Source organism: Daucus carota, chromosome 9 (assembly GCF_001625215.2).
Source record: "Daucus carota subsp. sativus chromosome 9, DH1 v3.0, whole genome shotgun sequence".
Classification (NCBI taxonomy): domain Eukaryota; kingdom Viridiplantae; phylum Streptophyta; class Magnoliopsida; order Apiales; family Apiaceae; genus Daucus; species Daucus carota.
Window position 1 is genome coordinate 2,116,705 of NC_030389.2, and position 27,981 is coordinate 2,144,685.

General features: G+C 34.2%; 3 protein-coding genes across 23 annotated transcripts; all 3 read right to left on the reverse strand.

The window, feature by feature from the left end:
- Positions 1-2,436: 2,436 nt before the first annotated feature.
- LOC108200762 (LOB domain-containing protein 37) lies at positions 2,437-3,622 on the reverse strand. Its single transcript, XM_017369010.2, has 2 exons — positions 3,331-3,622; positions 2,437-3,030 (listed from the first exon to the last, which is right to left on the reverse strand). The coding sequence occupies exons 1-2, from the start codon at positions 3,515-3,517 to the stop codon at positions 2,585-2,587; spliced, it is 633 nt and encodes a 210-aa protein (XP_017224499.1). The 5' UTR covers positions 3,518-3,622; the 3' UTR covers positions 2,437-2,584.
- Positions 3,623-6,319: 2,697 nt separating this feature from the next.
- LOC108202595 (uncharacterized) lies at positions 6,320-22,347 on the reverse strand. Of its 21 annotated transcripts, none has more exons than XM_064084417.1 (10): positions 21,743-22,347; positions 21,675-21,709; positions 16,850-16,990; positions 16,643-16,710; positions 15,585-16,020; positions 15,209-15,407; positions 14,430-14,525; positions 13,906-13,988; positions 11,152-11,354; positions 6,320-6,877 (listed from the first exon to the last, which is right to left on the reverse strand). In XM_064084417.1, exons 1-3 carry the CDS (start codon positions 22,302-22,304, stop codon positions 16,952-16,954), a joined length of 636 nt encoding a protein of 211 aa, XP_063940487.1. In that variant the 5' UTR covers positions 22,305-22,347; the 3' UTR covers positions 6,320-6,877; positions 11,152-11,354; positions 13,906-13,988; positions 14,430-14,525; positions 15,209-15,407; positions 15,585-16,020; positions 16,643-16,710; positions 16,850-16,951. The 21 variants fall into 21 exon arrangements, with proteins under 21 accessions (XP_063940487.1, XP_063940488.1, XP_063940486.1 ...); XM_064084418.1 differs by having other exon boundaries at positions 16,850-17,029; XM_064084416.1 differs by having other exon boundaries at positions 16,850-19,504.
- A 3,456-nt stretch (positions 22,348-25,803) lies between these two features.
- On the reverse strand, positions 25,804-26,824 carry LOC108200800 (zinc finger protein ZAT10). Its single transcript, XM_017369052.2, has one exon. The coding sequence runs from the start codon at positions 26,733-26,735 to the stop codon at positions 25,884-25,886; it is 852 nt and encodes a 283-aa protein (XP_017224541.1). The 5' UTR covers positions 26,736-26,824; the 3' UTR covers positions 25,804-25,883.
- Between the last annotated feature and the right edge of the window lie 1,157 nt (positions 26,825-27,981).

Below are 27,981 nucleotides of genomic sequence, written 5' to 3' on the forward strand. Positions count from 1 at the left end.
GGGTTTCGATGGCATCACTGAGCCTCTTTCTCTCCGGTCTTCACGCAGCATCTTATACATCTTCATCGATTAAGGTAGGTGTAACTGATTTGGGGAAATCAGTTGAAATCATTGAATTCAACTCACCTTTGATTTGGGTGTCAATTCAATGGAACTCAAACAATTTCATGTTTTTTTTTTTAGTTTTATAAATTTCGGTTTTTTTTTCGGTATTCGGTTTTAACCGAAATAAAAATTTCGGTTCGAGAAAATAACCGAATTTAATTCGGTTCACTATTCGGTTATGTTTTTTGAGCTTATTCGGTATTTCGGTTATTTCGGTAATTCGGTTCGGTTTTTACCGAATAATCAGCCCTAGTCACACCTATCATTTCCGGTACCGAAGTTCATTTTTAGGACCACAATTACTTTTTAATATTATCATTATTTTAAAAATATGTAAGTAATCATGATTAATCACTAATTAATCCATGTCCGTAACTTGTTGAATTGATTAAAATTTTTGATTATTTGATTAATTATCTAGACAAATCTGGGATCAATTTGATTAACCAATTAACCTTCAACTAATTTTTCTGTGTCTTCACCGATTAAATCCGAATCCCCATTTCTACAACGAATAAATGTATATTTTAATTTTCCTTGTCTGCTAAAAAGTTTAATCAAAGATAAAATATATCAAATAATTGTTTTCACCATTCTCATTTGATGATTTATTCACATAAAAATCCGGAAATCTCCAAACCAAGTCCATAAATTCCAAAATTATGAAATATTGAGACTGTTTGATTAAGATTAAAGACAGTGCTTCTTTCTAGAAGTAATGAACAGGACTAGAAGTGCGAATCAAATTAATATGAGTGATTAAATTGTTTGGGAAAAAAGTAGAAGTTCTGAAACAAAAGTTAGTGGAGATGTTTGTATTCAAAAAGCAGGAGCTGCTTCTAACTTCTGCTTTTATTGATCTGTTTGCGTAAATAAGTAGAAGTACTTTTAAAAAGATGAAAATGATAAGTTCTCTCTCAGAGTTTCTGCTTCTTTTCCAAACACTTTATTAGCTTATTTACTTCTCACTTTTAATTAACTTCTTTAAAGATCTTTACTTTAAGCACAAAATCACTCTTGTTAAGTTTGTCCAAACAGTCTCAGTATTCTCAACTTCATACAAGTGCTTCTAACTTTTTAAACAAACAGATCAAGAAGAGTATAAGTCGACCTCTTGTAGAAAAAGTCGGAAGTCCGTGTTGCCAAAGAGGCACATTAACTCATTCTCGATTTCGAAGTTAAACGAAATGAATTCTTCAATCCAACGAGATGTAAATCGGATTAGGATTAAATGGGACCCACCCTACTCGAAAGACAAATGTACCAGGTATATATATTACCGCCTAGTGTTTCAACTTGTGAGTATGTGTTTGTATCTATCAATAAGTCAGGGATTATTGTAATAGCCAATAGGTCAAGAATATTGAGGTTGTTGATACACATAACCGAATCGCTACAAGTCTACAATGTTGTTTGGTCATCACTAGCAAGTTTAAATTATTAAATAATAATATCTTTTGTTTTATTTAGCTTGGAAGTATAAACTTTGCAGGTAGTTGTTGAATTTTAATTGTGACAGAAAATGACAGCAGAAAGTAACACTCTTCCTATCTCTATTATTTTTTACTATATATTCTCAATCGTCCTATCGTATCAGGAGTAAATCCAACTGTAAATTTTCTTCTTACGAGTGGTAACATCAATGCCTGCTTTTAACTGATGTTGATTTACCTTGAAATATAGTATTATTATTCGGGTTTTTTCGCTTTATCATTTACTTTTATATAATTTCTATTCTAAAATGTTTTTCTCGTTTTAATACAGTTTTAAAATAATAATTTCTAAGAATATAAAATATTATTATATTTATTTTTTTCTTCTACCATATCTCTGTTCTATGATGACATAAAATTTATTATTAAATATAAATAAGGTATAAGAATTTATTTATTTTAATTTATGTGTTTAAATCATTTTTTAATATATACAATTTATATTGAACAAAAAGTATTAATATGATAGAACAATATTATGGATTATATTTTAAAAATGATTTTATATATTTTAAAATGATTTATATCAATGAAGTTTCAAATGATAGAGAAATAAAATTTTAATATGAAAGAATGAGCTCACAAATTTTGATGTGATTTATATACATGAAGTTTGACATGAAGTTTGACATGATTAAAAAATAAAATTTGATGAATCATAAAATAATGAACCTTCAAAATTTTTGATACCTCAAATGAAGCTCAAACACCAAGCGGACTTGGTTTTGAAATGCTCACTATTACGGTATGTTTTTAATAATTTTGGATTCGGTTATCGTCAATTTCCAGTGCAAGAATAGCTTTCACCGGAATAAAAAATAAATTCATCACTGCAAAATGATTTTCAAGTTTCGGAATTACGAAACTGAACGATATTCATAAAATTATTTTAAATCATTTCACCCATAAAAAGTGAAATATTACTTCCGGTGGTAAATAAAAATCCACTAATCACCTCCTTAATTATCCTCACCTTTTTTAATTCATCATATAAATAGTCTTAATAATTTTCTCTCGCCTCTTAAACTCTGATTATTACACACAACTCCACTCCCAAACGTCGTCGTTTCGGACTCCTCGGAAGGTGGCCGCCGCTTCGCTCTCCCGCCGGAAAAAATCTCCGCCGGCAAATTTGACGTCAGGCTCAGATCAAGATTGCTCAGATGTGCTCTTGCCACGTCATGATCGAAGTTATATCTCTCCGATTCGTTCAATTCTTGCGACGACGATCGGAACAGGTCGATGACGTCACTTCCCGGCGCCGGAGCTCCGGCGAAAAATTCGGACGAGGAGGATAGTTCGCCGCCGCGGAGCACGGTTTCGACGGCGGCTTGGCACACGTGCCAGTTCCCGGTCCAGAGCAGTCCGACGGCGCCGTTGACCGGGTTGACCGTCCGGCCACACGCTTCAAATAACAATGACTGAAATAAAGCTGCACAAAAATAAAAATAAAACAGATCAGATCCAAAATAATGTACATAAATTCATTTTATTTTAAATACAGATCATAAATTTTAAAATAAATCACCCATTTCCAACTCTCGACATCTCATAAATATAATAAAATATGAAATTTTGATAGAAAAACGAACATGTACCAATTAAAAAACTAAATAACCCAATTTTTTCGGTTCTCAGATATTCAAGCACTAGTGAGCTTTGGAACCTAGTATCATAACATAAAACCACTTATATTTCCGATTACCGTTTTTTACAACACTGTAACGTGTACCTGGTCGTTGCAACTCGGGTACAGCGGATAGGAACGACATGAGGCCCGCGCGGCCAAAGAATTTAGCAACAAAAACGGTGGCATTAGCTTGAGCTTGAGGGCTGTGATCGATCCCTTGGAGGCTCTGTCTCAAAATGCAATTTTCATTACAACCCTTGCGAAGAACACGACAACCATTGCAACTCATGTTGACAACATAAGCAAGAAGGTAGGGGAGATTTGAGGAGTTTATTAGGGTTTGGTAAGAAAAGAAGGGAATGAAGGTTTGAGGGGAGGCTTTGAAGGAAAGAAAGGAATGGAATTATATAGAGGAAACAAATGCATGCATTGGAGGAAAAGGTTAAAGAGTGAATTATTGGTGGGGTTGTGTAGTGGAGATGGAATCTAATTTTGAAATTTTGAGTTTGGGTAAATTATAGTTTATGCTCCTTTATAATGTTGTTTATAACAATGATGATGATTACGTTTTGTTATTATTTCTAGGTACAGCAGTACCGTTTCGGATCGAAAACGTCTCATATTTTAGATTCACTTTTTTTCTCAGTTATGTTTAAGAAGTGATTTATTTTGTTTTTTTATTAAAATATAAACTTGTTGGTAATAACTGTTTGATTAGTTTTTTGTGACACATATCAAAGCCTAACCACTCCAACGGTGGACTAAAAAATGATCCAAATTTGGGTCTACTGATCCAAATTTGGATCACTACTATTCACTGATCTGAATCTTTTTAACATTAAAATATTATTATTTTTATTATTTGATAATTTTGTTAATGTTATTAAAGATAGATTAATTAAGATTTGAATATAATTAAAACAACGATTAATTATAAATTAGAATTTCAACAGTTTATCAATCGCTACAGAAAATCAAAGATAAATATTGCCAATTTTGAATTTCGAAATACACTTATTGAGCATTTGTGGGAAAAATATACTAATTCTGAGAATTAGTATTTTAATGTAATATTTTAATGCTTTAAATTTATTTTTATGTACCGTTTTAACTTTTTCAAATTATTTTGTAATATTTTATCTTTGTCTGGTCATTAATTGTATTAATATAATTAATGATGAAATTAGTTAATCATTTTTTAAAATATATAAAATCAAAGTATATGAATATTATAAGGATGAGTGAATTTGAATTTATATTTGGATCACCCAATTAGAATAGCATTTGAATCTCGCCCTAAATTTAGATCATTTGATGCTCCAAATTTGGATTTATGGTTGGAGTTGGCCTACATGTTTGGAAGCTCTCAAATTTTATTTGTCAATAAAAAGATCAATCGTTGTGGTTCTTTCTTATTTATCGTTTTTCATATTTTCTTCAAATAATATGATACCCAATCAAAATCAAACCATAAAAATTTCCAAACTAATCGACCCAAACATATTTTAGTCAAAAAAAGTTGGACAATCCTCAAATCCAGGTCAGAGTCGACTCGTTACAAATATTTGGCGTGCAGAAACATATTATAGTACAATTGTGGTGCATTAGTTAACGAAGGTGGATTGAGTTGAAAGTGACGAATGAAAAAAAAATAAGGACTGGAATGAGTGAAAGTGACAAAAGAAAAAGTGTGGAAAAAAGGGAGGTGCTAAGGGTTCCAATTCCAAAGGAGTTGGACAAGAGAGCGGCTCCTTGTCCCCGCGACTAGCTGGTTCCGCCCATGCTTCCCTCGGAATTCCATTCCCCTTTTTGCTCTTCGACCGAAGGCATCTTTTCGCCGCTTCTTCTTTTCTTTTCGTTTAAACTTTCTTCCGTCACAATTAGAACTCCCTCTGTTCCATTCATTTCGGTACAAATTTTTTTAGAATGTCACATTCAATGATAAAATTTTACTCGTTTTGTTTTTTTTCGGCGCTTTGATTTTTAGGCAGGGCTCGGCTCGGCTCGTAAACAGCTCTAATTGAGGCCCTCTTGCACATATATAGTAATTTTTTAATTGAAATCAGTCTTCTAACTAAAACGAGCCGATTTGACATTTAATAATAACTTTATAAGTTTTATTAATTTTAACATTATTAAAACATATAAAAGATTGTATTATAATATAATACATGAATAAACAAAATATCAAATTTACTTCATACATATGAACATTTGAATTTTCTGGTTAGTAATCAATGTATTGTCTTGTTGTAATGCATGATCTACATAAAACTAGACACAATTAATACTCTAACGTGTGTCCTATTGCCCCCTATTTCTCTATTTCTCTCCCCTTCCCTATCCCCATTTCTTCTTCTTTGTTAGGCTGCTGTACACAACCGCCTTATGGTTATATCATATGTATCGAATGCTTATGTACTATTTGATGCTATATTGCTTATTTATTGGATAATTTACTGTTCGCATAAAATCACGCAAGCGTACGTGGCCACAAGTAATATAGAATCAAATTAAGTCCGTTCCCACAAATACTAGTGTTTATCAGTGAATGCACTTATGCAACAGTGTATGGTTTCTATCCACTGCTAAGACAAGTAACAATTTGATTGTTGATTATCTAAATTAACTAATAAAAATCGAATTATTAACTAAGGATTATACTCGAAGTACTTATATGAATTAAAACATGGGATTCTAACTTCATTCAGAGTTATGCTTTTTTCGCTGTGTGATGGTTGATAACTAATCAGATAACACGAATATACCATACTATTCCACATCCACAATTAAGATAGAAGTCGAACAGACACCAATTATGCTTAGACCCTATATTTCTATAAGATTTGAAAACATAACTGTTTACGAACAAGTTATCTATCAAGATTACATAGGGCGATGTAAGATGGTTAAAATCACACCACGAATCATGTATATCGAATACATAAACCTATGCTCGCATGACAAGTTCTAAATCTAGATATACAATTTCGCTTCAATAAAGATTAACAAACAACTTAGATGTTAGCTACACATCCAAGAAGAATAAGCATAACCAATACGGGGAAATCAAACATTCATCACATAAATGTATAAGGCAAATTAACTACTGAAATCCATAGAAAAATCCGCTAGAATCTCATGACAACGATTAGTTCATAATCGAACTTCTCGTCATCATGGGCTCGAATGTAAACATGATAGGAATATGTCTAAAACAATACGAAAATACGAGAATCAAAGTTATGAAACAAATCTGAACGAACATCCAAAATTACGCCTACTTCGAAGAATTCCAAAAGTGAAAATATGAAAACTAGATCTTCTCCGTAGCCGTCACGTGCTCTCTCGAATGATTCTCTCCTTTTTCTTCCTTGAATATTTTAAATTTAAATGCCCTAAGTTGACCAGGTCAGCAGCTAATCCAAACGGGCATTGAAAACTAATTTTTCGCATCTCCAAGGCTGCCCCCGCGCTCCAAGGCTGCCCTCAGGGCGCCGACACGCTACCCCAGGGCGTAGGCGCGCTGCCCCCCTTGGGTTGGCGTCAACTCTATCGCCGACTGATTTTTTCCGCTTCTTGCTTGTTTTCTCCCCATCCAACCTCCGTGTATGCCTAGAAACTTTCATTCTTCCTCTATCTAGATGTTCTACACACATCAACACAAAAACACATCAAAACTTCCACATACTTGAGGCCAAATCATCAATTTAAATCGAACCGAAGGCTTCCAAGTGGATATAAAATCCGCTTATCATTTACTATAGGTAGAGAAAATTTATATAAAAACCTCAAACAACACAAACACATGTATATTTTTTGATAAGCCTAAGAATACTCATTAGTATTTGTTCTATATTAAATTAACTTGAGAATGACAGACAGCTCTACCACTGAGCTACTCTCAACGCATAACACACATATTTTTTTAATTTCCTTTTTGGTATAAACATACATGTATTTTATAATATGGTACTTACATAATCAATATAGTGCATGTTTGGACATGCCTATTTCTGACTTCTTTTCGAAACACGTCAAATTTTAATTTTCACGACCTGTTTGTATAAAACGTCAGAAACACTTATAAAAAGTTAAAATTATTAGATTTTGTTTCCGAACTTCTATTTCTTTTTCAAACAATTTAATCATTTATAAATTTTAATTTACTTCTCAATTCTAACCTTTAATTTAAATAAGAATAACTTTTTTTAAGCACTCCTGTAATCTCCAAAATATGTACTCAAAATTCGATGTTATACTGGTGTACTTTTGTTTATTAATTAATCGCTCAAATGTAATCAGCAGGGAGAGGACCTGCTGAGGAAATTCCGGTGATGAACATTATTTTGAGAACGCAGCTTCTTTGAAATTTAAACGTAAATTCCATCGGAGCACTTGTTTGAACTTTGGTGTAGATGACAGTAAAGGTGAGAAAGGGATAAGAACGAAACTTGGTGCATTTTTGTGTGTTTATAATTGTACATACATGTTTGTAGTGTTGTGCTTTGTGTGGTGGAATGTCCTTTGGCAAGCATGTAAAGCAAGATCTCTCACAAATCACAATGCAGGAATCTGATTAGCCAAAGTTAGGTGAGACAGCATTACATTTTGGCTCAAACATGGGAACATTAATATATTAACATGACTCATTTGCTTCACAATTTGGTTTCTTAATGACTCATTCTTTCACTAATCACTTTTAATATTACTTCCCACTACCCTTTTCCTCATAGTTTACGGATCAACTATTGTGGCCAATAATTTGTGGGAAATTGATAAACAAAACCTTAGCTTTAACTCTAGTTGTGTGTATGAAGCGGTCCACTTAATATTTTTAGAGTAACAATATTGGGAAAAAGAGAAATTATTTACTCGAGCATAAAAAAACCCATCTTTCATGGAAAAAAAAATACTCCCTCTGTCTCATCCAATTTTAAGGACCCGATCAAAGCGTATCAAAATATGTGCAAAAAATCAAGTTTCATATAATTAAAAAACAGAGAGAGTATGATTCTGCTTTGATTTAATGAATTGCAGTTAGTTTAAAAAAAAAAGAGTGCAAGTTAAACAAAAATTAGCATATTTGAACAAGTTGGTTTAGTTAATTAATCCGTCAACTAAACTTAGTGTCTATCGTCAAACACATAATTAAGTATTGTAATGAGATTAACAAGTCCCCGCATACCCAATAATCTTGTAAGATGCAATAATTAGTCTAAGACCAAATCTAAACATTGTTTATTAGTTAATGTTAATGCCAGTTTCATAGTTAACGTGACACTTTTCTTAGTTTATTAGTAAGCCATTAGTGATGTTCTAGACACTCCCTCAGCCTAAGGTTGGCAGGTAGCTCAATTATTGCACAGGTTTGTATATTTCGATTTACATATATATATTTTAAATAGAGTAAATGACAATTTGCCATCATTGGGTTTTTTGCAGACTAGTCCCCTTCTATTATTTTTTACAGTTGACATCCCTTATTTTTTTTGGCGCGGCGATTTGCATTTAAAAACTGACTCCTGTCAAAAATTACCGTTAAGTTTAACGAAATCAGGGACATTTACGTAAATTCACGTATAGAATAAATGTTCCTTCGTCCAACCCCCTCTCCCCCTTCCCCCCTTCCCCCCTTCCCCCCTGTGTTACAACCAGCGCGCAAACAAAATTATCTATTAACCAAACACTCTCTGTAGAACCCTAGCGAACAAAATCCAAAAATGTGAGGTAGATTAAGGAAGCAAGATGGTGATCCGAACCCTAATATTACTTGGGTTGAAGTTCCGGCAGAATATTGGAAACAAGTCCTTGAAGAAGGAGTGGCACCCCCGATCATTCGTGAACCATCTTTACCAAATGGCTGTGAAATACCAAACTATGCAAGTAATATTCTGATCTAAGCGTATTTTCATTGATTTTGTTATATGTGCTACTCTTTGTGGTTGCATGTCGCGTTTAGGGATTTTTTATGTTTACTGGCTTGACCTCATGGATTTCGATGATTTTGGTATATGAGTTTTGGGTTTTGTATTGATTTGTTATATGGGTTTTGTATTGCTTGCTTAATCGTAGTGTTTTTTGAGTTTGCTATATGTTAATAATAATCTGGATTTTGGTTGTATACCTTGCTTAATATTAGTCTTAATTATGGTTTCGTGTTGCTATGTTCCCCCAATTTATAGGCGATTCCATTTACTTTTCACTTAAAGTTCATCATGGTGGTTTTTCACTGATAATTTTGAAGAATATACTAGAAATAATGTTGATTACTTTGATATGCGCCATGTGAATCATTTGTGTATGCTCGATGTAGAGTCCATGTTGTCTGATTTAGGACTGAAGCTAGGTAGATATGATTTATGGTCATGTATACCTGAAAATAAGCTCTCACAAGGTATTTTGGAGGTTGAAAATGAGGACCAACTAGAGGTGTTGGTCGATTTACTGGTATATGGTAAATGTATGGTTTTTTATACAACAGAGAGGGCAGAAGGTGAAGGGTGGGATGAATTTTAATTCACACAGTTAGAACTTGATCAAAGGGTGGAGAGAATTAGTTGTATTAGGGAGGAATGTGAAGAAATTAAGGAGATTAATGAGGATCCTGATGTGGATCAAGCTGATAAACTGAGTTTCCATGGTGATGAATCTAATATAGATTCTACTGAGAGTGAAGTTGAGGTTGCTTCGAAGAGAAAAAGGAGAATTCCTCCTCCAAATCCTCCTTTCAGAACTAGAAAAAAGGAGAGATACTCAATGCTTAGGGTAAGCTAATTCTCATCCTCCTAATTCAATTTAAATGTGCTATTTTAATGGAATTTTTTGATGAAATTGTATTGGTATGTGACAGGGGCTATTTAAAAACACTGAAGACACTCATGTTGTCTTGGATGATGATGGAGAAGAACCCAGCCAACCTAGCTAAACAAAGCAGAAAAAGAAGAAAAAATCAAAAGAAACCAAGAAATGTGAAGGACTGGTTGAAACACTACTTTATGTACAAATGCTTTGAACAAATTGCACAAGTAAGTATAAATGCTTTATGACACTACTTTACACTACTTTATGTACAATTGCAAAGTAGTCTTCTCTGTAAATTTCCTTTGTAATACGTGGAGTTGTGTTTGTTGTAGGTCAATGTAGTTGGCAGCTAGGGCTAAGCCAGTGTGGAATGGTGGTGACAAATATCATGTCACCATGACAGATGGAGGACACCAAATAGTGGTTGATTTGAAGAATTCAACGTGTGCTTGCAGAAAATGGCAATTAACAAGCATACCGTGTTTTCATGCAGTGGCCTGCATATTTTTTCAAAAAGAAGATCCAATGAATTATGTTCACGAATGCCATCAGAAAGCATGGTATTTGAAGGTCTATAATCACTACTTGGAACCAATCAACGGAGAGGAGTTTTGGGAGGAACCAAATAACACTCCAATTTTGCCTCCCAAGGTGAGAGCGCCTCCAGGCAGACCAAAACAGAACAGAGATAAAAGGACTGATGTCATAGAAACAAGAGAATCAGATCAAACTATGTTTAAGAGATATCAGACATCATTGAATTGCACTTACTATAAAGAAAAGCGACACAATACAAAGACTTGCAAAGCAAAGGTGAGTACTTGGTCTTGTTTTATTTCACATTTATCTGCATTTATTCTAATTTGCTTACATTTATTACATATTGATATTGATAGATGGTGGATGATACAAACAAGGGAGAGCAAGGAGGTGCAAGTTCTAAAGAAGCCAAAAAATGTGGTATATGTAAAGGCACTGGACACAATGCCAGAAGTTGCAAACAAAAGGTATCTCATGTCAACAAATGCTTAAATGTGTAGTCTACGTAAATCATGTTCATCTACTTTGATGAATTAATTTCTTACAGAATGTTGAAGTGAAAAAGGGCCAAGATGATACCTCAACCAGGTCAAATCCTGAAATTATTACAGCTCCAAATGATGCCCCAGAGTAGCAGACAGATGGAGGTATCACAGCTCCAACAGAATTGCCAAAGACTACACATAGAGGCATCTGCAAGCCTTACAAGCCGCCCTCTAGAAAGGTTTTAGGTGTTGAATCAGTCTCTGGATAGGCATTTACTACTTCAAGAAATTTAGATGCTGCAAGAAGGAAGATGGAGAAGAACGTTGGTAAGAAAGCTGCTTGATGCTGCAAGGGGGTGCAATCTTTGGTTTGGAGATGGGAGGTAGATGGTGATTTATTTTGTGGTAGTTGCAGATATTAATATTGGTGGTTGTATGGTTGTATTTGCAAAAGCCGTGGGTTTCTATTTTGCACAGACAATTTAGACATGTGCTGCTTTTATGGCTTTGATTATGATGGTTATGTGGCTTTGAATATTAAACTTTCATATGCTCTTGTATATGTGTTGCTTTTGTTTTCAATGTTGTTTTACTATCTAATTAGTATTTGTGCTTGAAATCAGATGAATAGTACATACATATGTATATCTGTGGCTGTTGTACATAATAGACACTGAGATTACATCTCTATCCCTGCATTCAAGTTTGTTAACGGTGGTTTTTGACGGAAGTCAGATTTCAAGTGCAAATCGCCGCGCCAAAAAAGATAGGGGATGTCAACTGCAATAAATAATAGAAAGGGACTAATCGAAACATACTAGTGGCAAACTGTCATTTACTCTTTTAAATATTAAAAATTTGTATGGATTCGAAACCATCCGGATTGGCCGACACTAATTTGACATTTTACAAGCCCTCCAAATACTGTAAATCCTGAAATTCGAGTCGAGTTTGTGTGTGATTCCGGTGATTATTTTATTTTGACCTTATGTGTAGTGAAGTTATTAATATACTCAACTTATAAGTTTAGTAATATTTAATACTTAATAATATAATTATTCAATGATGAAATATGCTATGTCTTTAAAAAATTTCAAAACTTTCCAAGATTATACATGACATTTTTTTAACCAGATATCCTATTATTAAACCAACATAAATGTTTATATTCACATCAACCTCAACGATAAATCATCCATACATCACCCATTGAAGAATATTTTTGATAAAATAATTCGAAATATCTAATATTTTTGTTGTTTCAAAATGTAATATGAATAGTGAGACCCATAAGAGTCGCGCTCAAGAGAGAACCAGTCCTTAAAATAGAACCATAGAACCACTAAGTTTCTGCTGCGGAACCCTAAATTTTAAATAAATTTTTAGGATCTAAATCTAAATACATGTTTTTTTTTCATATTTTTTCATCGTTGTGTGTGTGTTCAAAAATAATTTTAAAATCTAATACATAGATATTGACATTTTTTGCATGTGAAGTTCTGCTGCAGAACCCTAACTCATACTTAAGTTCTGCTGCAGAACCTTGCCTTATAAGGTAAAGGTTCTATGGTTCTCTCTCTAATGGTTCTCTCTGGAACATGAACCTAGTGAATAATTGAATAAAATTGATTCGGGATATCTATTTGTCGAGTTTTAACTATAGATGGTACAATTTATATAATTGCGGTGGTTAATTATTAAATTAGACGGGTTTTGCGTACGAGTTAGATTGGAGCTCCGAGTGCAGAGGTATCAACCAATAAATTAATGTATATTCTGTTTGTGTTGGCCGTTGTTTTCAACCCCATCTTCAAGGGTCACACGCCCTTTCAACGCTTGTTTAAGCTAACTCATTTATCAACTTAAATTATAATTTTTCAAAAAGTATATAGAAGCTCTTTTAACTGAGTTTATGATTTATTCCCTCCGTCCCAATTTATCTGTCTTATTTGATTTTTTGTGGTCAAATTGACCGAATATTGACGAAAGTTATTTGGAGTCCTACTTTTTTTTGGAGTTCTCGGAGTCCCAATCCTGGCCCTTCATTTTACTCACATTCAACAATTGTAGTTTAATTAGAATTTTATAATATTTAAATTATTAATTAAATTATTTTTCCAAATTGAGCGCTCACTCATCTCTTCCATGACTGTAGCGTCTGTTTGTTTTCTTGCTGAGTTTGTGGGAGAGAGATTATCCTGCCATTTGTTACTCCATTCATTTTCACTTCCTTTCTAGTTTCGTGACTGTTTCTTTATTTCCTTCTCGATTTACATCAAATTATTATTGAATTTTCTTAGCTTTCTCATCTTTTTAGAATCATGACACTATATGAAAAGATCTACTATGTAATTTTTGGAATCATAAGGAGTTCAGGAGGTTGGGTTTTGATTCTGTTCAGCACTGTGTTTTCATTACTTCAACATCAATTTTGATTGCTTCCATATCAGTATCATCTGTAGTATCTTTTTGGTACTGTATGTATCTCTTCTTCGTAACAACACGAGCTTTCTTTTGTTTACATTACCGGTGTCTAATGTCTAATAATAAAGACGATTCAGGTAAGTTTTACAGTTTCTATTATATTGAAAAAGTTTCTCTAGATATTCATTTATCGAATAATTGTGTGCAGGACATGTTCAAAGTTACTGTATTTTGCTCCCTTCTTTTGCGTGTTCAAGGTTACTATATTTTGCTCCCTTCTTTTGTGTTTTGTTCTGCACAAATGGTTATGTGCTTCATTAGAATCTTTATTCTGCATTCTCAAATTAGATGATTGCGTGATTCAATATAATGTTTTAAACAGAATCGTGCATGACAAAGCACAGGATAACAAAAAAGTATGTACCTCCACCCATTATCTCCGTCAGAGCATTCTGTGTTCAAAATTTATTCGAGAAGCCCAGAAAGAGAAAGATAGAAATCTCTTTTCTGCAGAACAATTTTCATCTTGATCACTATCTACGAAATCGACAGCAGGATATTAGGAGTGATTTTCTTTTTCAAATTGTGACTGATGTGTTTTGCGTGCAAAATGATAGCGGTAGTAGTAAAAAACACAACTGTTTGTATTTGAATTTATTTTTTAAAATGAAAACATTAAATTTTTTTGTCAATAGTATGTGATCCAACGGTAGATAGATAGGACTCCAAACACTCCAAAAAAAGGGATTTCCAAGGAGCCCAACTCATTATATTATATATATATATATATATGTATATGTATATATTATATAATTTATATATACATATTTCGGTAATTTCGGTAAAAAAACCGAAATAACCAAAATACCGAATAGCTTTGATAAATCATAACCGAATTAGAACCGAAATAATTTCGGTTCGGTATTCGGTTATTTCGAATAACCGTACCGTTTGTTCAGCCCTACCCACGCACTAATCAAAGTCGTGGAATTGCTGGATGAAGTGTGTCAGCCAATGCGGAAGGGGTCGAGGACTAGATGCGGCCTGCAGGTAAGGAGTGGCAGAATTTAAAGTTATTTTGTTAAGTGGACTTCTACTGTGAGCTCTTCAGACTATGGAGATGCAATATAAAAAAAATCTATAAAAAAATAATAATCAGAACAATTTCAGGATGTTCTTTTGTTCAAAGATATGGTGATAATAGTGCTTAAGTTTGGAAGTTTAATATAAAAAAATTACCTCTATTTACTCCTCAACAAAACTTCAATAACACTAAATGTGGCACTGAACCTACTAACCAACACTTGAGTGAGGTGGCAAATCAGTATATGTATCAGTACACATAATATAAGATTCTCCAATTCCCTTCCTAAGTTTTGAATTTGCTGGCATCATATACAGACGTCGCGAACCAAATCAAGTCAGCACACACTATTTTGATTTGATCGCCAGTCTCTCTACATGTTAGATAGCCTAATTAATTATCTTTGGTCAGATATAAATGAACCCTCTATTTGCAGCAGCTGATGGTAATTATGATGTTACATGTTTACTGAGTCTATATCTATAACTTCACACCTATTGTTTTGGCTTATTAGCCCTTAGTCCCCTTTAATGTATAGAAAGTAGATTTTAGCACCTCACTACAATGAAAATAGCATACAATTTATTTATTTTTTCTAAAGCAGTATGAGATAAAAATGAGCAGAAGAAATAAAGAAACATACCATTAACTGGCGATTCAGCACGAATTCCTCACTCACTGAAAAGTAAAGGCAACTCACTAATGTAGTGCGCACAGTGGGATCTGGAGACATTCACTGACCAGAAGGACGATAAAGCATTGCAGTTGCATGTAACACGAAAAATAGAGGTTCAGGTGATTCATCTATACCATCTTCAGCCAGAACTATTAATTTCCGCTTCCTGTTACAAGAACTGAGTCAAGCATTCTCCCTTATTTGCACAACACTAATTTTTAGGACGTGCACAGGACTTGTAGCCAAATCAAACAATAAAAAGGACAAGAACAGCAATACAAAATCAGTCAATAATCTATCTACAAGTTTTCACCATAATGGTATGGGCCGTATGGCAACTCACTTTGTAACAGCTGCAGTGATGAATCTAATGTTTCTCTTTGCTGCTACAACTGCTCTTTGCTTTTCCTCACCTGATAATTCGTGAGGAGCAACTTCGGCATTCTCCATATCAATCTTTAGCCACTTGCGGTAAGTTGCATCACATGAGTAGTACTCACTCTAATCATAACGTAAGAGCCTTTTTTGTAAAAGAATACAAACTACAATATAACATATGATTTGTAGAATATATGCTCTTAATTATATGAGGCGTCAAACTCTTGCAGCATAACCAGTCATTGAACTCCTCCAAATTTTCAGAAACATCATGACCCTCAGCAGAATCTGTAAGTTGATTCAAGGGCTCAGCAAGTAAACTAAGAAAGGTGTGAGCTCCAACGGGCATTGCTGGTACTCTCCACGTAGATAGAAGAGAAAACTCCCGGAACAGGACATTGCTATAGACACCCACAGGCAAAAAATTAGTGAATCAAGAGACAAACCACAGAGATCTGGAGACAATCATGCTCTGACAGGTAAGCTGGATATACATATATAATGATTAATGGAGAAACGATGTGTGGTAAATGATAACATTAAGCACCTGTGCATCAATGCTCGAAAGAGAAGTTTTGCACTAACACTCTTAACATCAGTGATGGTGGACGGTCGCGTATTCTAGAAGTGAATTACCCAGCTTTAAAAAAAAGAGAAGGACAAATTCAAAATACTTCTCTGGTGTAATTCATGAATTGAGACACCACCTTATGCCCCACCGATTTATATATTAAAATTTAAGCAGAATCTAAATTTATTTAATCAGTTTAATCCTCTACATGCAATATATGTTTTAATTGAATATAATTTTTTTAGTAAAAAAAAATACTATTTACGTAAACTTAGGAAGCTAAAATATTTTAAGATGTTGGGTATCTTTCTAACACGTGTGGTAATACTCATGTTTTGCATTGCGAGAAGTGCGATTCAACATCCCACCAAACCTTTTTAATTAATATCCTCCATAAATTAAAATTCACGAAACTTATAATTATGGGGACAGACAAAAGAATTTTTAATTACCTTGAGCGTTTCCACCATGCGACAAACTAAGACCACTATGAACTTCTCCGGATCCAGATATGCACATCCTGCACGACATAAATTTTGTGGGTGGGATCACTAAATTCATACCATTATAACTTAACTAATAACAAACAGCAAACATGATCTAATAAAAGAGAAGAGAAACACTGCTCTTGCATAAATTTATACACTTAAAAGACATACCCATGTTCTGTTGAGTGTTGAGTATTATTATGTAGATGCTTTAGCGTCCTACACTCTTCTGCCATCTCTTTTGTGAGGAACAGTTTTGGCCTGCCTTGTTTTCTAGGTGTCACATCCATTGGGAAGAAGGGTGTCTCGTGCCTAGATCACCGCACAACCAATTCTTGGAAAAACCTCAATCTACATGTTGTAAAATATTTCACACCTACAAAAAATAAATCCTAGACTGCCTATGGAGTATGGACAACTTAAACAAGACATGCCATTTCTAAAAAGAAACAGATTAATGAAAGGCTTTTGGATTATCGATCATCACATGGTTTTTCATCCAGTTGGAGACACTACCATATTGATAGCAGCGATTTAGGGACATAGTGCAGTGATAGGAAAGTAAACCAAAGAGGATTCATGTGCTGAAATACAATACAACTAAGTTATTTAAGCTATAACTCAATATCAAATCATATAAAGTCAAAATTCTGATAAAAAATATAGATGACTTGATTAATTAATATATGACATCCAAGGGACCCAAAATATTTCTGTTAACTCAATTGGTGGTTGGACTTAAAGCTCATTATCTGGAAAAAGCGCTACTTGTTTTTAGTATGTGACAAGGATGTCACTGTATCAGAGCAAGCTATCCCATAAACTAATGCTACATGTTTTTAGTGTGATTCTTCCTCTTAACCAGATTAATCATATTAATCAGGATCTCACATTTCCAGCTTAAATGCAGTTGTAATCTTATACACCACTTGAAATTTACAGGCATAGGTTTTACGTTGGTTGAGTTCTACAAACATCAGACTCATATAATCATAAGGAACTTATCATTTATGTTCACTTCTTATTTCTGCGAATAACTTCAGAACTCATTTGATCAGTTAGTTTATATATCTAATCCATTCTTTAATTGTTCTAAGCATATTGTTCAATCAATTTATTTATGTCTTGAATTTCCTTGATCAGAGCCTTACATAATTAAATTAATAGCACATGAAGGAGACAACAAAATAGATACAATATTCTATCAGCAATTAATCCTTCGATCATCTTTGTACAACATATAAACGATGCATCTATATTCTGCTGCCCAGGCAAATAAAACTGTAAACATGCACGGTATCAATGAAATCCCCTTCGATAGGGATGGGCGCGGGGGCAGTTCGGGGTCGGGGAGTGCTATCCCCGCCCCCGATCCCCGAATTAGATAGCCATCCCCGACCCCGCCCCGAACCCCGAACGGGGATTCCTTTCCTCCCCGATCCCCGCCCCGAACGGGGAACGGGGATCCCCGCGGGGATTCGGGGAATTTTAGTTTTTAATTAAAAATAATAATTTTATAATATATAATATACTTTTTAATAAAAAAAAATAAACTACTTACTCATAATGTACTAACAAAATGATATTATCTCATATTTTTAATATCAAATCATATTAAAATTGATTTATAATATAAATAAATGACAATTCTAAAATTATACAATACATTATTGTTATAATATAATAATATTCGATCAATAAAAAAAGATTACCTTTTATTATAATATTATTATAAAAGATATCTAATTATTTAATTTATTTAGTATAATATATATAAATATATTATTATTTACATATATATATATATAATCGGGGTCGGGGATCGGGGCGGGGAGACACTAATCCCCGACCCCGCCCCGATCCCCGAAATTTTTATGAAGTTTTCCCCGTTCCCCGCCCCGACCCCGAAAATTTCCCCGAATCCCCGACCCGAACGGGGCGGGGATTGGATCGGGGTCAAGCGGGTCGGGGTGAATGCCCATCCCTGCCTTCGAGAACATGAGGTGCAATGTTTTGTAACAACAAACGCAATCCTCGAAGATAATAAAAAGATGGTGTTAAATAGACTGTTTTACATTGGTGCCACGAAAAACAATTAAGTCGCTATCAATATAGATTCTAAAAGACAGATGTTCATGAAACCGCGGAGATATCTAGCAGCCAAGACTTGCAAGGTTTTAATTTGAACAGGATATTATTATATTTATTACTTATAAAATATTTCATATTTCTATATATTTTTACTAAAAAATTAATTCCTAACATCAAAAAATATTAATCTATGTATAATTATTAAAAGGATTAATTTATTATTTCTGTCCTGAGAAATCAAACAATGACAGCAAACAACCTTGAATCAAAAAACTACTATACACCAGAAATTATAGACGGAACACTAAAACAGAATTATCTCAAAGCAAAACTGGAAACATGCATCAGAATCATCCATTGGTTCTACGGATTCCAGAATATAAATTGCCAAAAAAAAATTTGGAGACACTATATTCATAAATTCAAAGCATAAGAAGGATTGCCAAGATAAAAATCAGTCCTATAGAAATAATTCTTTATCAACGTTCAACTAATGAAATATGCTAAAAACCAAATTCAGTCACAGTATATACACACACAATTGATATGCACACCAAGATTCCAACAGCGCTAAATACCTTTCTTCGAATTCTTTTCTTTAAACGTCGAATGGCGCCATTCCCAATTGACCACACACCAAACTAACTTCACTAAATGGCCACGCAGTATCCAAAAATCTGTTTCCTACTATTCAATCCTATCACTATTCGCCGAGACTTGTATGCTGCAGATGACCTAGATAATAATTAGGCGGACGTTTAAAGCGCTTCGTGTGCCTGTAATAGCAGTAACAGTGCATGGCAATTTTAAAATTCCATGTTAACTGAGGGCATATGTGTAATTTCACATATATTTTCCTTGATCTTTTTGCCCCCAGTTCTCTTTTAATATATAGAAGTAGATATATTCTTTTGACATGATTAAATCATCAGACTCAGAGCAAGTAGGCAGGAAAACTGAAGGCCTGGGTCATATAAGTGCAAGCATCAGAGTGCAGCAAGTAGGCAAGAAAAATAAAGAGTGCATGAGGTACATTGTTAAGTTTTTTCTTGTGTGTCTAATGACACAACAAAAGTGTGATAGTCTACTACAATTTCAGAACATGCAGAATTCATGGAAATCATTCGTCGATGAACATTGGCAATTTTCTAAGCAGACAGCACATTTGTCGATGAAAAGGTTTTTTTGCCCTTGTTTTCATTGCTACAAAAAGCTTGGACCATTTTACTCTCATCTTAGATATCGCTCCAGATATTAATGCTTGTTACCAGTAAAAAGTAGATACTCCCCAACTTGGTCGCAAATAAAGGGCCTTAATATTCTGGCTGAATAACATTATATAAATGGCTATAACATACAATTTGCATATCATTTAGATGATTCAAGGACTCTGGCTAAGCAAACATTTGCATTTGGATAAAGGCATTACCAGCTTTTCTAATTCTATTCGGCCTTAAATCTAGAATCCACTTGGATATTAACGACAGAGTCTGTTTACTGAACTCGTAATGCCAAGAAGCCCAAGATATTCTGGTATCATCCATTTCTCTTAACACAGACCTACTCCATAATTCGTTCGAATAGCTCACAGATTACGGGCCTCTTGATGATAAGACGATACACAAAAACAATTGTTGAAGTCCCCTAAATGGTTTCCCTGCATGTTCTCAAGGACAATGGCTATTGGACACTTGTCAACAGATGATGAAGTTATGTGTACAAGTTTTTCAGAACAGTAAGGTTGAACCGAGTAAAAATCCAATGTCACCCGTGGACGCAGATGGATGTTAGGGTGGCTGTAAACATGAAACTCCTATACGCGCCTTCGAATAAAAGGTTTTATTAGTAGATTTGGAGTTTAGAGAGAAGATATCTCACAAACGAAACCAAGAATATCGAAAAGTTAAGGACGGAAATATAAATTTGCTCTACAGTAGTCAAGGACATGAGGAATGTATACTTTCTTAGTTATTACAACTGAATACAAAATTTCTGATATGGATAGGGTGCTTATAAATGGTTTTCCGTTTCCTGTTTCCCGTTTCCCGTGTCCCGCCACTTCATACATAATAGGCAAGATAGTATCTCCCAGTCTTCTCTATTCATCTGCCTTTTATTAGGATGTACCAATCTCTAAAACAAAAATGAGAAATCATTGCTTTCCACGTTCTCTTACATTGATATGCCTTGCCATACGGTCTGCATTTTACAATGTAGACTGCAAATCTACAAAATGATTGGTTGGGGCTCATAGATGCACAAGCTCAACATAAATTTTGGTGTAGATATATCTGAATATCTGATTGATTAGGATCAAGTGTAACCCTCCTAACCACAGAGTCGATATCAGTCAAAGGATCTCTATTTTATATCAGTCAAGTACAACCCACAGTTTGGTTGAGAAGAACGGAATGTAATGGGATTAGAATATCCTGAACTAATTTATGGACTTCCATGCAAAATTTCATCTGTTTCCCTTACTCCATTCCATAAGTGTATCTTCAACTATACTTAATTTAATTCAAAAGAATGAGTAATCATTCCTTCCCCAGAATCATATACTCCAAAAAAAATCAAATCAGAACACGAGGGCTTATTATGACATGTTTGTCCGGATGCTACTTTTTGAATGTTTACATATACTCTAAATCAATATATAATTCACCTAATATAGCATATTGAATGGAGAGGTAAAAACAAGTTCATTTTAACATGAGGGTGAAAACTAAGTAAAATAATTACAATCTAGTCGGTTCATGTACGTTCTGAAACATATATTGAAGCAATCTCAGATTGTTATGCTGCAAGAAGCTATGAAAACAAAAGGTGCAGAAATAGCAAGCAAATTTACTCAATTACAACTAAATAAGCAAATTGAAGGAAGATTAAAGTAAAAGTTTCAGACCTTGCGGAATTTTGCCAAGCATTGTGCCTCAAATCCATCATCACCACCGGAATTAGTTCTGCTAGACTCATCATCACCACCGGAATTAGTTCTGCTAGACTGACAATGTCCACAGGGACACCGCATTGAAGCCGCTTCCGCTTCCGCTTCCGCTTCCCCTTTGTTTAATGTCGATGATGATGCTGCTGCAGGCGGTGGTGCTCTACTGGCTAACCAATCACGTTTCAATCTCGCAATTACTTGCTCATTTCTTCTCCGAATCAATTCCTCCTCGTCACGAGCCGCTTCCGCGGCAGAGTGAGCATCCCGTGCCGCTCGCTCTTTCTCATCCACAACCGTCCTCCTCCGACGAGGCTTCGAAGAATTTTGTTGTTGTGATGTCCTCGATCGCTTAATCTGTTTCTTGATTCGATGATGAAAATCGAGTCTAGCTTTTTTATCAATTAGAATCTCATAGGAAGCCTGGAGATTAAGAAAATTGTGATTAGCATTGGGATCATCAGGATTCTTGTCTGGATGTAATTCCAGAAGCTTCGCTCGATAAGCTTTTTTAATTTCGTCCTCCGAAAGTTTCGCACCTTCGTCACCGCTTGGTAACCCTAGAACACCATAAGGATCATCCATACCCATCCTTGCTTGCTTCTGAGAACTAATCAAATCCAAACCCCAAAACGAAGAATTTATATATACTGGGTTAGTGGGTTGGTTTTAAGATGGGTTGCAGGGTATGGGCCCATTGGGCTTTGAATCATAAAATAGTGTATGTATACATATATTTGATGCCGGGCTAAATTTTAAATATGGACTCTTTGTATGTTAAGATTTTATCAGTCACAGAGTATTTAAGGTAAAAATTACGCAGCTGAATATATCACAATTTAAAAAATAAGCTCCTCCTCGAAAACAAAAAATAAATAAATCACTAAGATAATAAAAGATCAAAAAATATAAATAAATCTTTTACGAAACTCTTCTATATTTATTTTTTAGTGGAAAATTCAATTATAATAATGGAGGCTGAACTATAATTCAAGGCCTATGTGGACAAATGAATTAAATAAAAATAACAGCTAGTGAATTTACTTGATTTCAAAAAAAAAAACACACGATGATTTTTATATCAAAAAATATTTATATCCTAACTCAACTTAAATATAAAAAAAATCAAATCATAATCTGATTTTTATAGCATAGTTATTTTTACTAGCACTTTTTTAGCTACACAATAATTTTTAATAACACTCCATAAAACTGACTCCAAACAGACCTTCAATCATTACATATCGGTATTTTCAAATCAATTCTTATTAAGTTCAAATTGACAAAATCGGAAATTTTGGTTAGATTTACTCGGCATCCAACCCGACCATCCCTGATTACGAAAACCATCAAATTGGAAATTTTGGTTGGATTCAGGCTACCCTTAGGTTGTGTTCACTTGGAGTGAATGGAATGGAGGGAGAATGGAATGAATTTTGTACTTAAAAAGAGTGTTGATAAAAAAAAATGTATACAATTTTCATTCCTTCAATCATTCCATTCATACTATTTTAACTAGAATTCTATCCCACATGTTTTGGAAGGAATGCTCATTCCATCTCTACATCATATTTCTTTACAATCTTTAACACAAATAAATTGAACTCATTCATATTTAGTCACTATTAGCTCATACTTTCTTCTTTCTCCATAAAAATTTTATATAGTTTTTCATTCCATTCTCCCCTCATTCCATTCCATCCAAGTGAACACAGCCTTAGTTCATGATGAAGTTGATTAAATATTTATATAATATTAAAAATAAATAGCATTGATAAGAAAAATTAGAGACAACATAATTATATATTATAATATACAAAGACATGTGTAAAATGCGAGACAACTAACAACAGCTCAAATTATCTAAAGCCAGTTACTCTACTTATCAGGATCCAACACACTTACAATAACTACAAGGATAGGTGTGTAAAGTGCATCGAAGTTAACACTTAACAGTTGAGCTAAAAGTGGACTAAATATTTTAAGATCATTACTTTCTGGTTGATTGATTGATCGATTATAATTATAGATCAATACAGTATCAGTTAGCTCCCACGTTAACATGCATTTAGAATTATAGAACAAGTTCAAATCACATGGATTTAATTTATTGTGCATGTGACATTAATAATCTAACAAACATGTATTTGTATATGCGTACCGAATATCATTAGGTCCAGGCAGTAAATGAGTTGATGCTCGATAACGGATAATTGTTTGGTGTTCGGCGAAAAAAATTCGGTTCGAGCTCGGTTCGATTCATAAACGAGTCGATCTTGAGCGTAATTTTAAGATTTGTTTTATGAACGAGCTAAACTTAAGTACAGTGGAGTTTGACTCGATAATTCGCGAACAAGTACGAACTATGAGTTCGTAAACTTGGCTCGTGAGCGTAGTTCGTGAACTAGCGGGGAACATGGTTCGTGAACTCGGGCCGTGAACTTGGCTCGTGAACAGGGCCGGTTTTGAGGGAGTGCAACAAGTGCAACAGCACAGGGCCCATGAAAATTTAGGACCCCCAATTTATGACTATTTCTTTCTATCTTTTAGTATACTCATGATAAATATAATATAATATTAATATCTTTTTTTAATTTTTACCATTATTTCATTTAAACACTAATCAATTCTCAACTCCCAACACCCAGCCATGCAGGTCTCTTCTTATTCCTTCTCTCTCCCCACAAACTAGTATACTGTACAAGCAGTAAATCTCACACGGCCACCTACATATTTAAGTCTAACTACTCAGTAAACAAACAATTTTTCAGTTGTAGTAGTCTAATTTTGTTTATGATATCTTGTTATTTTAAATATATTAAAATTTTCTTCTGTTATTTGGAAGGGCCTCATTTTTAAAGTCAGCACAGGGCCTCAAAAAAGTCCCAGACGACCCTGCTCGTGAACATGGCTCGTGGTCCATGGATGTGGGAGTTTTATTAATGAATGATTTATTATGAATTTATGATTTTTTAGAGCATAAATTAAAATATTGTTAGAATTTTAATTTATTTTTTTAATTAAATTAAATAACAAACAAACTCTTAAATAAATTTATGAGCATAAGCTAACTCGTTAGCAAAGTTTATTAAACAAGCTCGTGAACAAAATTAATGAGCTGTTGGTGAGAAAAAAATCGTGAGACATGTTCGTGAGTGTAAGTTATGAGCGGTTCGTGAACAAAAACTCGTGAGACATGTTCGTGAGCGGTTCGCGAGCCGTTCGTGAACAAAATTATTCATTAATGAATCAATCCTCAAACAATATTTTTGGCTCGATCCAAATTTGAACTCGAATTCGCTAATTTTTTAACAAACGATACACGAGCATTCTAGAGTTCGGTTCATCTTTACTCATTTATACCTTATTTAGGTCATGAAATCAAGTTTTCATGTAAATTATTTTTATGCATATATATAAAGATTATAGAATATATACTATTAGGTGATGAAATTAAATTTTCATATAAAATCAAGGTCGTGTATAACAGTTACACGATGTCTGCGACCTCAGATTAGCCCAGGATAAAATTCAATAAAAATGATCGATTTTGAATATATTATATATTCTAAGTCCTAATCAATATAAATTATTTTTATGCATATACGTACAGTTCACAGAATACTGTTAGGTGATAGAAATCAAATTTTCATATAAAATCAAGTTCGCGTATAACAATTACACAATAAAAATAATGGATAAACAATGAATAAAAAAACAAATTAATATAAAACAGTTACACGATGTATACGAATTTCGATAAAAATAATCCAGTTCAGATTAGCTAACGATAAAAATCGATAAAAATATTGAAGTTCATGTATAACATATATATATTCTAGGTCTTAATCAATATAAAATAGATTTAGTATTAACACAAAATCGAGTTTTAATATCTGTAGACATGCATGTCGAATTTGTGTATAAAAATATACAATATTTTATTTATAAGTATATTTATAAATAAATATAAATATCTCCGTGACCATGATGCCATATTCTGTTTGCATTGATATTGAAACAGTAAATAGCTAAATACATGAACATTATTATTCGAATATTTGAATAAACAAATAAAATTAACAAAGACTAAATCCGAAACCAAATAAACCAATAAACCAATATTTTTTTATGTACAAGCATTAAAATAAAACCTAAAAAGCTACTTATTTAATATCCTAATCCCAACCCACTTGAAAACCTCGCTTTCTTTCCCGGATGTGGACTTTCCGCTTCTTGCTCGCCGGAGAGTTGACTTTTCCGACCAAAGTCAACGCTGATCTCCATCGGAACCCCGACTTCCGGCTCCGCCGGCAAGTTCAGGTCAAAGTCCATTTCCTTGTGGTGTCCTTGGAGGTGGATCGACCCGGTTCCCGAGGATGACGTCACGCCGCTGCCGGCGGCGCTTCCGATGACTCCGTCGTAGTGGCGGCGTTTGTGACCGCCGAGAGCCTGGCCGGTCGGGAAAGCCTTGTGGCAGATGTTACACACGTGGGCCCTCCCGCTAGGGGTCAAAACGGAGGAGAGCGGGATCCCGGAGTTCATGATCGACACGTCATCGGCGGCGCCGGCGAGCTTCCGGTGGCTTGCTTTGTGGCCTCCTAGTGCTTGGTAAGACGAGAACACCTTGTCACACACGCTACACTTGTAGGGCACATAGTGGTCGGTGGAAGAATTTTGACTCTGATGGTTGGTACCCGAGTCAGCAGGATATACCGGGTATGTTTGGTTTGGTTTCACTTCGACCGGCTTCGTATCAGCAGTCTTGTTGATCGAGGCCGTGTCGGTGGTGCCGCGGGCTAGCATGATGAGACAAAGAGCAAGATACTCCTCTTCGGTGGATGGAGTCTCGTAACGCGGGCGCTTCGTGCGTTTCTTCTTCATGCATGGATCACTAGAGTGATTATCATCATTTGTAGTATCAATTGTTTTGCTAGGGTTTTGATTTTTTGGTAAGGTTTTGTAGTGGAAGGAGGGAGGGGGAGTGGGTGTGGTTGGGGAGCTAAGAGCTTCAATAGCCATGTGGAGATAAATATAGAGAGAGTTTTGTGAGAGAGATTTAGAGGGAGAGAGATGTGAAAGAGGATAGAAATGATGGGAATGAGTGAGAGTGAGGAAGGGTAGAAAGATATATATAGGATGTGGAGTGGACAAGTGTTTGAAAGAGGAAGCGAGAAGGGGCGAGAGAAGTTGCGTGTGGTGAGGCGGTGGTAGTGTTACATATGTATTCATAGATTATATTTGACTATACACTAGTACAAAGGTTGGCATTTCTACACGTGGCATCTAAAAGGTAAAAAGTAATTTTAATCTATTTATCTATTGTTTGTTCGGTATGAATTTTATATATTATCTCATTTTGATAGATGTAGTTTTTACGGATTGATCATTATTAAAAAATGGAGTCCGTTAATGTAACAGTGCACTTGAATTATTTGAAATTTTGAATTTGTACGAATAATTTGTTTGAACGTATGAATTTAGATTTTATTTGTAATTAATGACATTCAAACACTGACAATTTGTAATAACAACTTAAATCTAGTCATTTAAATTCATCATTTGAACCGTTTTAAACGCTCTCTTATTTAAATTTATAAAATTTGATGTTTAGTGTGTGTTCACGACTTCACGTACAGTAAAAACTGAACTTTAATATACAAATATCATCATCATTAACAAATTTAGGAATCATTTTAAAATTCGAAAGCCAGAATCATAAAATTTATAAATCAAAACTAAAATTTATAAATCAAAACTGATCATGAATAATTATCAAGTTAAATATAAATCGGAATTTGAAATTAATCCATAATTTTTTTTCTAAAAATTATTATTTTTGATTGATAGTCTTTTTTAAATCTCATATGAGTGAAAATCGAATACAGGACGGTAAATATATGAACAAAATAAATAATGTAGATATGATAAGCATATCCTTTTTGGGTTATTGGTAGGAGTTGAGTACACGTTAGTGTCATGGAGTGAAGTTGGGTGTAGGAGGGGAAGTGGAGGGGGAGTGGTGGGTGTCTACACACAACTAATATTTGCTGTTAACCGGTGGCTTAATTTGCTCGATCTCACTCCATCTTCATTCAATGTCATGACTTCTTCAAAGTCAATATAAATCTCTAGTTTTACATAGACTCGCACTCTTTCTACAAGAAATTGTTTTTCAAATTTTCCATTCAATTTATGGCTACATATTGCATAGAATACACACAATTGACTCACGTTTCTAACTATCTTTGGAAAATTAACTAACCAA